The sequence below is a fragment of the Canis lupus genome, chromosome 8, assembly GCF_011100685.1.
Source record: "Canis lupus familiaris isolate Mischka breed German Shepherd chromosome 8, alternate assembly UU_Cfam_GSD_1.0, whole genome shotgun sequence".
In the NCBI taxonomy this organism is placed as follows: Eukaryota; Metazoa; Chordata; class Mammalia; order Carnivora; family Canidae; genus Canis; species Canis lupus.
Genome location: NC_049229.1, coordinates 48,238,973 through 48,252,253, shown reverse-complemented (window position 1 = coordinate 48,252,253; position 13,281 = coordinate 48,238,973). Strand labels below are relative to the sequence as shown.

Here is a 13,281-nt window from a genome sequence, read left to right as displayed (position 1 = left end):
TTTGAAACAGAACTTGTAAAAGAATGATATTCCTGTCTTTCATTTGCCTGGGATATCCATCTTTATAATTCCCTATGAAGTTGAGTATAATTATCCATGCTAAGTTGACAATTACCTGTTTTGAATGCCTATGATTACTAGAATTTCATTTTAAAACCTTTAGCAAGTATTTTTTCCAATCAAGTAAAACACGTGTTTGTTTGTTTGTTTGTTTTTTTGGTAAAACATGTATATGATTCACATTTCAAGATGTAAGAAAGGGTATAGTGAAAAATAAGATGATAGTAGCTTGGCCCAGAATGGTAGCAATGCAAATAGAGAGTAGATAGATTAAAGAAGTATTTATAAGGTAAAATTGACAAAACTTGTAGACTGACTACATGGTGAAGAGATAAAGTTGAAGGTTGATATAACACAGAATCAAGAGCAAAGGATAACAGAGAGTTGAGTCAAGGTTTCAGCAATCAAGTGATTTGTGGGTTCAGTTACCAAGAGAATACCAGAAGAGGAGCAGGTTTGTATGAATTATATAGTGGATAGGTTGAATTTGAGATGTACTCAAGTAATAAGTTTTTGGTAGAGAATTTGGAAAGTAAGGGTAGAGTTTTAAAAATCACCCATAATCCCTCCACTAAGATATAATTAGTGTTGTACTGATAAAAATTATTTGATTCTTCACAATTTATTATTAAAGGCACATATGTGGTGATCCAAGCTACCAGAAAGATCTATATCAAACGTGCAGAATAACAAGATCCTAAGATAGATGGAGCCCCAAAGAACTCCAAAATTTTAGGACTGAGTAGCAAGAAAAGCCAGCAAAGGAGACTGAAAGGGATGGCCAGAGAAGCAAGAGGAAAATCAGAAGGTGGACTTGCAGTAGCCAAAAGGAAAACGCTGTCAAAAGGTGGACATGAGGGCAGCCTGGGTGACTCAGTGGTTTAGCGCCGCCTTCAGCCCAGGGCATGATCCTGGAGACCCTGGATCGAGTCTCATGTCGGGCTCCCTGCATGGAGCCTCCTTTTCCCTCTGCCTGTGTCTCTGCCTCTCTCTCTTTCATGAATAAATAAATAAATAAAATTAAAAAAAAAAAAAGAAGAAGGTGGACATGGTCAATTAAGTTCTATGTGGCTGCAAAATTAAGCAACAGAAATGAAAATTATCTACTGTCATGAAATCTTTGCTGAGAGTGTCTGGAGAATGGTTGGAGCAGAAACCAGAGGAAATGAGTTGAGGAATGGCATTGGGAGGTAAAAATACATAAAAACACAATGACAACATTAATAGGAGCTCAAGCCAAATGGAAGTACACAACTGATTAAAAGAGAAAAATCTCTACTCTTCCATGATAAAGATTTACTTCCACCAAATTAATAACTGATTTAGGCAAAATTATCAATGAGTGAAAACTTAGGGAACAAGATATTAACAAAGTTTCTCCCTACAGATTATTATAAAGGATAAAGGTAGAAAAATTTGATGGATACCACCTGAACTAAGTGATCAACATTTGAACCACCAGGAATGAAATAAATTGACATCATATGGTTCTGATATGATGCACTAAAGACCCAACATCACTATGTAGCATTCCTGGTAATGTTTAACCTGAAACTAATCATGTGGAAACAACCAGATAAACCCAAATTGAATTGTATTCTACAAAACAACTGGCCTACACTCTTCAAAACTTCTTTGTCTTTCCTGACAATGACATGGCTGAGAAAGTACTTTTTTTATATTAAACGGCTATATCCTTGATTTTTAAAAATTGCTGTAAGGCACATTAAGAGAACATTTGGTGAAATGTGAATATGGACTATATGAGATAATTCAGGAAATTTGTACTACTTAATATAATATTTTATCAATGTTAAATTTCCTGAATTTGATAATTGGGACTTCTAGTTTTGTAAGAGAATACCCTTGTTCTTGGGGAGATACATACTGTAATACTGTATTAGAGGTGAAGGGTTAAGGGTTATGAAGTTTACAACTTAACTTTCACATGGTTCCACAGTAGTAGTAATAAGAAGACATATATATCTATCTCACATCCATCAAAATCCTAGAGGAGAACACAGGCAACAACCTCTGTGACCTCAGCCACAGAAACTTCTTATTGGACATGTCTCCAAAGGCAAGAGAAACAAAGCCAAAGATGAACTATTGAGACTTCATCAAGATAAAAATCTTCTGCACAGCAAAGGAAATAGTCAACAAAAACAAAGACAACTGACAGAATGGAAGAAGATACATGCAAATATCTTTTTTTAAGATTTTATTTATTTATTCAGGAGAAATACAGAGAGAAAGGCAGAGACATAGGCAGAGGGAGAAGCAGGCTCCCTGTGGGAAGCCTGATGTGGGACTTGATCCCCGGACCTGAACCAGGGATCACGACCTGAACCAAAGGCAACGCTCAACCACTGAGCCACCCAGGTGCCCTGATATCTGCAAATGTCTTATCAGGTAAAGTGCTAGTATCCAAAATCTATAAAGAACTCACCAAACTCAACATCCAAAGAACAAATAATCCAATTAAGAAATGGGCAGAAGACATAAATACACATTTCTCCAAAGAAGACATACAAATGGCCAACAGACACACGAAAAAACGTCACTTGGCATCAGTGAAATACAAATCAAAACCACAATGAGATACCACCTCACGCTGGTCAGAATGTCTAAAACAAACAAGTCAGGAAATGACAGATGTTGGTAAGGATACAGAGAAAGGGAAATCCTCTTACACTGTAGGTGGGAATGCAAGCTGGTACAGCCACTCTGGAAAACAGTATGGAGGTTCCTCAAGAAGTTGAAAATAGAGCTACCCTATAACCTGGCACTTGCACTACTAGCTATTTACTCTAAAGATACAAAAGTAGTGGCCTGAAAGGGCACTTTAACCCCAATGTTTATAGCAGCAATGTCCACAATAGCCATACTGTGAAAAGAGCCCAGATGTCCATTGACAGATAAATGAATAAAGATGTCATATGTGTATATATACTGGGCTATTACTCCGCCATCAAAAAACCCTGAAATCACAATAGCCAAATTGTGGAAGGAGCCTCGGTGTCCATCGAAAGATGAATGGATAAAGAAGATGTGGTTTATGTATACAATGGAATATTACTCAGCCATTAGAAACGACAAATACCCACCATTTGCTTCAACGTGGATGAAACTGGAGGGTATTATGCTGAGTGAAGTAAGTCAATCGGAGAAGGACAAACATTATATGTTCTCATTCATTTGGGGAATATAAATAATAGTGAAAGGGAATATAAGGGAAGAGAGAAGAAATGTGTGGGAAATATCAGAAAGGGAGACAGAACATAAAGACTCCTAACTCTGGGAAACGAACTAGGGGTGGTGGAAGGGGAGGAGGGCGGGGGGTGGGGGTGAGTGGGTGACGGGCACTGAGGGGGACACTTGACGGGATGAGCACTGGGTGTTATTCTGTATGTTGGTAAATTGAACACCAATAAAAATTAATTTATTAAAAAAAATAAACACGGAAAAAAAAAAAACAAATAAAGAGTGAATGGCTGGAAATGAAAAAAAAAAAAACACCCTGAAATCTTGCCATTTGCAACAACATGGAACTAGAGGGTATTATGCTAAGTGAAATAAGTCAATCAGAGAAAGACAATTATTATATGATTCCAGTCATATGTGGAATTTAAGAAACAAAACAGAGGAGCACAGAAGAAGGGAGGGAAAAATAAAACAAGATGAAATCAGAGATGCAGACAAACCATTAGAGACTCTTGATCATAGGAGACAGACTGGGGGTTGCTGGAGGGGAGGAGGATAATGGGGGACATAGTAATTGACTGATGGACATTAAGGAGGGCACGTGATGTAATGAGCACTGAGTGTTACATTAGACTGATGAATCACTGAACTCTACCTCTGAAACTCACAATACACTATGTTAATTAACTGAATTTAAATTTTAAAAAGATATATATCTATATAGAGAAAAATGTGGCAGAATATTAACAATCAAAATCTCAGTGAAAGTTCTATAGGTGTTCTTATATGATTCATGCAACTTTTCTGTAGTTAAAAATTTTTTCCAAATAAAAAAGGTTAAAAAAAAAAGGTCCCTTTTGCACTGGTTCAAGGCAAAGGACACTTACCTCTTCAATAGCAGCATCTTGCAGCAGAGAACGAATGTCTAGACGCATCATATGACGAGGTGCAGTTTCCCAGTGGTCAGCCATCTATTGAGAGATTTAGGAGGTCAAGTTATCACAGGAAACTATTCAAAGAAAGACCACATGAGCACCTAAGACAAATTTAACCAATACTGTGAAGTCTAACAGGCCAGTTCCTGGAAGAATTAGGCCACATCTCTTTCACTTAGATACAAAGGATAATACACATTTACTAAAGAAGGTAGAAAAGACTTTCTGAAAGTAAAGGGGATAAACAACTTCCATACAACAGTGATCATACAAACAAAATGAAGTTTAGAATACAACACCTCCTATGTTTCCAAAAATCACCTTATTTATTTCCTTCAGTTTTCTTCCATGAATATTTCTCTTGCCACAGGTCTGGTTATCTGCACTCATTTCAGCTAAATATACCTAAAAAAGAATGAATAGTGATTAAGCAAACAAATGCAACACTTACATGATAACATAAAGTACTCTAAAGTTCTTTTACCTCAAATCCCTTGGTTTTTGCTGCACTCCAAAACTGGTCAAAATGTCTAACTCTGTCATTGATGGCATCCAGGATGATAAAGGGGAAAAAGCCATCATCCAGAGTCTTTTTGAAAGTTTTGAACATGCTGGTGCGGTAGGTCTCTTCCATCTCGGCTTCATATTCATATTCCATGACCTAAGATACCCCAAAAGAGATATGGAGTAAGCAAAAACAAAGAACCATCCTAAACCTCTTCTCTTGTTAGCTTCTGGACAGACACAACTTTGTAGCGTTTCCTCCGCATCTAATTACTAAAGTTTGTATTCAAAAAAGAGAAGTCTTTGTCTTCAAAAAAAGCCACATTTCTCTCTGAACATGTTTTCCTTTCAATACTATTAATGAATCAGGATGTAACCTGAGAGGAATATGCCATACCTTCTTTTTCACTTTCTTTCCAGAATCTGGGTCTTTTTCTTCTTTCTCCACTTCAGTGATGAAGTAATCATCTAAGCTTAGAACTCTGGGTGCAGGTCCTCCAAACTCTACCTCTTTATCCTATAAATCATGCAGCCAAAGTGTTAAAAAGAATTTACAGAATAAATTAATGAATGCTCATACCAAAGCTCCTTCTCATGACTAAATAATATGCAATCTTCTGGTGGTTTCAACTCAAGCAGAGGCAAAACTATTTGTCTACGCAGAACAAAATGTTTATGGAAAAGAATCTACCACATGGGTCAACAAGGATGGATCAAATGGGAAATACCTGTATCAATATCACACTGCTTGCTAAGAAGACAAATGGCTAACAAAAGCAACTGATTTTTTTTGGCTTTCCCATACTCACTCGAATAAGTTTTGCAACATGTGTCTTTCCACTGCCAGGCAATCCTCTCATTATAACAACAATCTGAAACACAGTGAAAAACCAAAAAAAATCACTTAGAGATTTTTTTACAATGAGGCCTTACAATTAAGTGACCTATCGTTCTCTAGGATACACCATATGACGGGTCATGAAATAAACCTTAATAAATCTGAAAGGACAGAAATAATACAAAGTATGTCTCTGGCCACAGTGGAATGAAATTAGAAATTAAAGTAAGAAAAAAATTGAGAAATTCACAAGTCTATGGAAATTAAACATCGTATTCTTAAATAACCAATGGGTCAAAGAAGAAATTTAAATATCAGAAAATACTTTGATATAAATAAAAATACCAAAACTTACGGGATGCAGTGAAAAGCAGTGCTTATAAGGAAGTTTATAGCTGTAAGTGCCTATATTAATAAGATCTCAAATCAATAACCTAACTTTCCAATTTCAGACACTGGAAAAAGAACAAACTAAACCTGAAGTAAGCAGAAAAAAGGAAATAATATTAGAGCAGAAGTCAATAAAATAGACAATTGAAAAACATTTAAAAAAAATCAATGGAGCCAAAAGCTGGTTCTTTGAAAAGATCAAAAAAATTGAACATACCTTCAGCTAGACTGACTAAGAAAAAAGAGAAAAGATTCAAATGATCAGAATCAGAAATGAAGGATGGGACACAATTGCCTGCTTTACAGAAATAAAAAATGGTTATAAAATGGACACCTTAGGTGAAATGGGCAAATTCCTAGAAAGAGACAAAGACATTTTCAGTTGAAAGTGACTGGAGAAAAAATAGACAATCTGAAATAGACCCATGACAAGTGAAGAGACTGAATTAGTAATTAAAAACTACCTGCAAAGAAAAGCTCAGAGGCCCAGATAGTTTCATCACTAAATTCCAAGAAACATTTAAAGAACCCTTTACAAACTCTTCCAAAAAACAGAATAGGAAGGAACTCCCTACTCATTCTGTGAGGCTAGCATCTCAAATCATACAAATACTCTAAAACCAAAATAAATAAATAATAAATAAACAAATAAATAAAATAAAATAAAATAAAATAAAATAAAAAAATAATACTCTAAAACCAAAACCAGACAAAAACATCGCAAACAAACAAACAAAAAAGCTATAGATTATTCCTTATGAATACAGATGCAAAACTCTCCAATAAAATACTGGCAAAGGGAATCCAGCAACATATAAAAAGAATTATATACCATGACTAAATGGGATTTAACCCAGGGATGCAAATTAACATCCAAAAATCAATTACTTGGGGGATCCCTGGGTGGCTCAGCGGTTTAGTGCCTGCTTTCGGCCCAGGGCGTGATCCTGGAGTCCCGGGATTGAGTCCCGCATCAGGCTCCTGCATGGAGCCTGCTTCTCCCTCTGCCTGTGTCTCTGCCTCTCTCTCTCTCTCTCTCTCTCTCTCATGAATAAATAAAATCTTTTTTTTAAATAAATAAAATCTTAAAAAAATCAATTAATCAATACATCATTATCAATATGATGATAAAAAATCACATGCAAAAGAATAAAATCACACACAGTAAAAACAAAAATCACAAAAATCTCAAATGCAGGAAAAGCATTCAGCAAAATCCAACATCATTACATGATAAAAAAATTCAACAAACTAGGAATGGAAGGGAACCTGATAAAGGGTATCTAATGAAAACCCACAGCTAACATTATACTTAATGGTGAAATAATTAAAGTATTCTCTCTAAGATCAAGAATAAACAAGGATGTTCACTCTCACCACATTTATTCAACACTGTACTGGAGGTTCTAGCCAGGGCAACTAAGCAAAAAAGAGAAAGAGAGAGAGAGAGAAATAAAAAGCATTCAGATTAGAAAGGAAGAAGTAAAACCTCTATCTGCAAATCACATGATCTTGTATACAGAAAATCCTAGGGAATCCACTACAAAATTAATTAGAATAAATGAGTTTAACAATGTTGCAGGATATGAGATCAATATTTAAGAGTCAGTTGTATTTCTTTTTTTTTTTCTTAAAGATTTTATTCACCTATTCATGAGAGACAGAGAGAGAGAAAGAGAGAGAGGCAGAGACACAGGCAGAAGGAGAAGCAGGCTCCATGCAGGGAGCCTGATGTGGGACTCGATTCTTGGTGTCCAGGATCACACCCTGGGCTGAAGGCGGCGCTAAATCGCTGAGCCACCCAGGCTGCCCGAGTCAGTTGTATTTCTATACAATTAAACAACCCAAATATGGAATTAAGCTAACCATATCAATAATACTATAATATGAACGGATTAAACAATCCAATGAAAAGGTATAAGTTGTCAGACTACATTAAAAAACATGATCCAAAAAAATAAAAAAATAAAAAAATAAAAAAACAAAACAAAACAAAACAAAAAAACATGATCCAACTATATGCTGTGCTGTCTAAAGGAGACATACTTTATAAATTCAAAGACGAATAAGACTGAAAGTAAAAGGATGAAAAAGATAAATCATGCTAACAAGCAACCACAGAAAAGCTGGAGTAGCTATACTAAAAAGAGGTGAAACAGACTTTCCAACAAAGACTTATATAGTCCTATGTAGTCAAAATAGCTGATGGAAATCTCTAGTACCAGTTTACTGAAATATAATCTAACTATTTTGCAATATAAACTTAAGAATGCATACATTTGACACCTGTCAGAATGGCAAAAATCAACAGCACAAGAAACAACAGGTGTTGGCAAAGAGATGGAGGAAAAGGAACCTTGTGCACTGTTGGTGGGAATGTAAACTGGTGCAGCCACTCTGGAAGACAGTATGCAGGTTCCTCAAAAGTTAAAAATAAAACTACTCTATGATCTAGCAATTTCAATACTAGGTATTTACCCAAAGAATACAAAAACACTAATTCAAAGGGATACATGCACCTGTGTTTATAGCAGCATTATTTACAATAGTCAAGGTATAGAAGCAGCTCAAGTGTCCATCAACAGATGAATGGATAAAGAAGATGTGGTGTGTGCATATATAAATATTGTATATATACACATACATATGTATTATACATATGTATAATAATACATATGTATGACATATGTAATACATATACATATGTATGTGTATACATATATATATAAATAGAATGTTAGACATAAAAAGAATGAAATCTTTTAGCCATAAAAAGAATAAAATCTTGCCATTTGCAATGACATGGATGGAGTACAATGCTAAGTGAAATTAGTCACAGAAAGACAAATACCATGTAATTTCACTCATATGTGGAACTGAGGAAACAAATGAACAAAGGAAAAAAAAAAAGAGAAAGAGAGACAAATCAAGATATAGACTCTGGAATATAGAGAACAAACCGATGGTTACTAGAGGGGAGGGGGGTGTGAGGATGGGTTAAATAGGTGATGGGGATGAAGGGGTACACTTGTCCTGATGTACACCAGATGATGTATGTGTACACCCAAAACTAATATAACACTGTGTTAACTAACTGGAATGAAAATAAAAACTTAAAAAAAAAATACATATTTGGAGGTCACTAGGAAAATAAGCCCAAGTAAATCAAGTCCTTTTTGTTTTATATACCATAAAACCAAATCCACTTTCCCTCTCGTCAAAATAATGGAGCAATTAATGGATCTCTTGTCAATTTTTTTTCTCAAGTTTTTCAACGTTTTTTTTTGCCAAGCAATTAATCTCTAATTTCTTAAATTCTATAGCGTAAGCAGTTTGAGATTATATGGTGATTTGGAAATAGTAAGATGCCTTGAATCTGATTATTACGATGTCATAGAAAAGTAGAGAAATTCTGCTCAGGATATTAAAAGATCTCCTTTCTGCCTCTGATTTGCAAGAAAGCTAGTCAACTACATAGGACTCACTCTCTCAGGTCTGCTTTCTCGGCCAGGTGGTTTCAAAATATCATCCACATTCTTAGATTCGGGTTTCTTCTCAACCCGTGGAGCTGGAGGTGGCTGGTGGCTTAGTGAAGGAGCTGGCAGGGGCATTCGCTCCTCAGGGTAAGTTCTTCGTTCTCCTAGAATACCAGCAGTTGAACAAAATTACTATTTATATGGTAATTATTTTAAATTTTAACTTTCTTCGATCATGCTAAGGTAAAATAATTTATGATGACTTGGGAGGCACCCTTAACCTTAATAAGAGAAAATTTAAAGTAATGTGAATCTACTGAAATCAAGAAAATAAAAAGATTTAGGTAAACAGAATATTCTAAAAAATACTCAAATCATTTTTGTTTGTATTAAATTTAGGGGAAAAGTTAAGCAACAGGACATAGAAGAATAACAATTACACTTTGCTGGACAGTCCCAAGTATGATTTATAGTCTGTCTGTAATGCCAGCTTTACAGCTTTATGAACAAGGGTCACCAGCTTAGGAAAGCTTGCTCTTACAAACAGGGATGCGTTTTTAGATTAAGTGTATAGTGGTGAAAAACTAAAAGCAACCTAAATGTCCAACAAAAAGGGTTTCATATTTTATTCACTCAATGGAATATTACAGAGCTATTATTATAATAGGTTTACATATAGAAAAATGTATATGGTACAATATTACTGGGAATAAGCATGATAAAGAAACTGTATTTACACTTTGATTACAACTCCATTAATACATACATGAAAAGAGAATGAGAAGAAATATACAAAATTATAATAGTTGTGGTATGGTAGATGGTGGCATTATAACTGATTTTGTTTCTATTTTCCAAATTTCTTTAATAATACAAAAGAACAATTTGTTTTCTTTCATTAATTACATTGTTATTTTAAAATTTTTTACAAAAATTAAAAAAATTTTTAAGTAGGTTCCACATCCAAACATGAAACCAAACAGGGGACTTGAACTCATGACCCTCAGCTCAACACCTGAGCTGAGATAAAGAATTGGATGCTTAACCGAATGAGCCACCCACGCACCCCTACACTGCTATTTTTTAAATAATGTTGCCATCTCTGAAAAATCTGTGACTACATTTTGCTCTGAAAGTTTAAATCCATAGCTACAGTGGGAATCATCTCCAGTGGTTTGCATTCTCAACATCCTCATAGTTAATAAGGCACTGCTTTACCTCCAAACATGGATGGTCCTTCGTAGGCTGGTCGGTCAGACTTCCTGTCATAGGATGGCCTATCAAATCCCCCTCTTCTGGATGAGGAATGGTCTTTTTTGTCTCGATATGACTGAGTCCTAGAAGATGTTAACAGGGAGTGCTTTAGAAAATAAATGTGGAGGTCTCTGTCTTACAATGCAATACCACTATCTGCCCAATTTTTTCCATGGGTAGTTACTATACATAGTCAATATTTTTATTTTGCTTTTCTTTTTTTAAAGATTTTATTTATTTTTATTTATTTATTTGACAGAGAATGTGAGAGGGAGAGAGAGAAAAGCACAAGCAGGGAGAGTTGCAAGCAGATGGAGAAGCAAGCTCCCTGTGGAGCAGGGAACCTGATGCAAGGCTCAATCCCAGGACCTCGGGATCATGACCTGAGCCAAAGGCACACGATTAACAGACTAAACCACCCAGGTGCCCCTTTATTTTGCTTTTCCATTTCAGTCTGACTTGCATACACATATCTAAAGAGCTCATGAATTGCAAAAATACACTGTTTGCCTACTATTTAAATAATGGCTGCATCTTTATGGACAATACTATTTTGTTTCCTCACTGGCTATCCTCATCTCCCATTTATTTCTCTGGATTTCAAGCTCACAAAACTCAAGCATCTAGTTTCCTAAAGATTAGTCTGGAACTGTTCTTCCCTCTCCAAACTATACACACATGTATAAAAATTTATGAATTTCCTTTAGATGCAATGACTTTTGCCAAATTTAAGTCTATGGTAATTTGTATACCTGGCAAAAAAGATATTTTTCATAACATACCTATCATCTCGAGGTCTGCGTTCTCTATCAAATCGATCCCGGTCGTAGTCAATAACACCCCGATCCCGGTCTCGGTCTCTGTGTGTCTCCCGATCCCTTTTGAAATCTCGATGATCTGCGATGACATTACTTTGACGATCAAAATAAGGCTCACGATCTCTGTCTCTATCATAACGATCACGTTGGCCTGCATGCTCTACGAAATAATTAGTATAAAATAAGAGCTATAGCCCTTCTTCTGAAATAAAAGCTGAAGACTGCAAATCTAACTTTAGAACTAATATAAACTATTGTTCTAAATTCAGCTTATGAATCTTTTAGCTATTTTAAAGGGAGGCCCAGATAATCTTATCAAAAGGAAAAGCAAATGATAACTAGGTCCTAAAAGGTTTAAAAATACTGCTCTCTCTGGGACTCCTACCTGTCTCAAAAGTTGATCTTTCAGGTAGTGGATCTGGACGCAAAGTTATTCTTTCTCCATAGGGTATCTGTTCAACTTTATTAGTGGACATATCTGGTGAAACAAATCAGGGACAAAACATGGTAAGAATGAAGCTAAAAGAAGACAAAGCTGAAGCTAACAATTTCTTGACAATCCCAAATACAAACCTGTCACCATCACTCACCTCGGCCATGGCCATAATCAACAGTCTGCTGCACTGGTGGTGGTTTGGACATTGGTGGCATACCCATAGGCAGTGGGCCAGGAGGGGGAATGGAAGGGTGCAGTGGGGGTGGTAACACTGGAGCAGATGGAATTGTTCCAGTTTCTGGTTTAAATTCTGAATTCAGTCCTTGTTCATCATTTGTATCCCAGAGACCGTAGAAAGAATCTTCATCCCAGCGTTCCTGTTCCACAGCTGAAGTTTGTGGCTTTATCACTGGAGGAGGAGGTGGAGGAGGAGGAGGAGGAGGCGGTGGTGGTGGTATTGGGATAGGCGGCCTGGTCACAGGAACAGATGATCTTGCTGGGGGAGCAGAAGGTCTTACAATTGAACCTGGTGGTTTACCTATAGGAGGGGGTGGTCTATAGGACCCTGGAGGCTGGAGAACAGAGTAAATGGTTTAGTAGATAAACACATCATTATGTTTTCACACATTAGCAGCAATTAAAATCTGATTCTCTGTCCATAAAAGAAAAGGCTGACAAACTGGTCATTCAAAATTAAAAACTTTTTGTGTTTAAAAATACACCAATGGAGAGAAATATCTAAATCATGTATCTGACAAAAGACTTGTACTTAGAATATGAAAAATTTTTACAACTTAATAAGACAAATAATAGGGAAAAAATGGGCAAAAAATTTGGACATTTCTCCAAAGTAGATACATAAATAAGCACTTGAAAAAATGCTCAACATCATTAGTCATTAGGGAAGTACAAATTAAAATCGTAATGAGATACTATCTCATACCCAGTAAATGGCTGCAGTTAATAAAACAGACAATAACAAATGATGGCAACAATGCAGAGAAATAAGAACCCACTTAGATTGCTAATGGGAATGTAAAATGGTACAACCACTTTGGTAAATGGTTTAACAGTTGCTCAAAAAGTTAAACATAAACTTACACACTCAGCAATTCCATTCCTAGGTGTCTATCCAAAACACACACACACACACACACACACACATCCACCAAAGGACTTGCAGAAGTATTCACAGCAGCATTATTCAAAATCCAAATTTCTGTCAACTGGTGAATGGATAAACAAAATATGATAATCCATATAATAGAATATTTCTTGCCTGTAAAAAGAAATGAAGTACTGGTTCATGCTACAACATGGATGAACTTTGAAAACATCAGGCGAATTAAGAAATGACAGACATGAA

The 13,281-nt window shown here is 35.8% G+C and overlaps 1 protein-coding gene across 3 annotated transcripts in view; it reads right to left on the bottom strand.

The window, feature by feature from the left end:
* Window positions 1–13,281, bottom strand: part of YLPM1 (YLP motif containing 1) — a 78,940-nt gene that overhangs the window by 21,841 nt on the left and 43,818 nt on the right. For 2 of the 3 annotated variants that reach the window (XR_005363529.1, XM_038545271.1), the window contains exons 7-16: window positions 12,070–12,487; window positions 11,865–11,957; window positions 11,444–11,639; window positions 10,626–10,744; window positions 9,417–9,571; window positions 5,513–5,575; window positions 5,101–5,220; window positions 4,684–4,860; window positions 4,521–4,604; window positions 4,152–4,235 (exon numbers count right to left, since the gene is read on the bottom strand). Coding sequence is in view for 2 of the 3 variants with exons in the window: in XM_038545271.1 (XP_038401199.1) it covers window positions 4,152–4,235; window positions 4,521–4,604; window positions 4,684–4,860; window positions 5,101–5,220; window positions 5,513–5,575; window positions 9,417–9,571; window positions 10,626–10,744; window positions 11,444–11,639; window positions 11,865–11,957; window positions 12,070–12,487 (1,509 nt within the window). In the remaining variant the exon portion in view is untranslated. The remainder of the gene's footprint in view (window positions 1–4,151; window positions 4,236–4,520; window positions 4,605–4,683; window positions 4,861–5,100; window positions 5,221–5,512; window positions 5,576–9,416; window positions 9,572–10,625; window positions 10,745–11,443; window positions 11,640–11,864; window positions 11,958–12,069; window positions 12,488–13,281) is intronic. The other variant, XM_038545272.1, reaches the window with a different exon arrangement.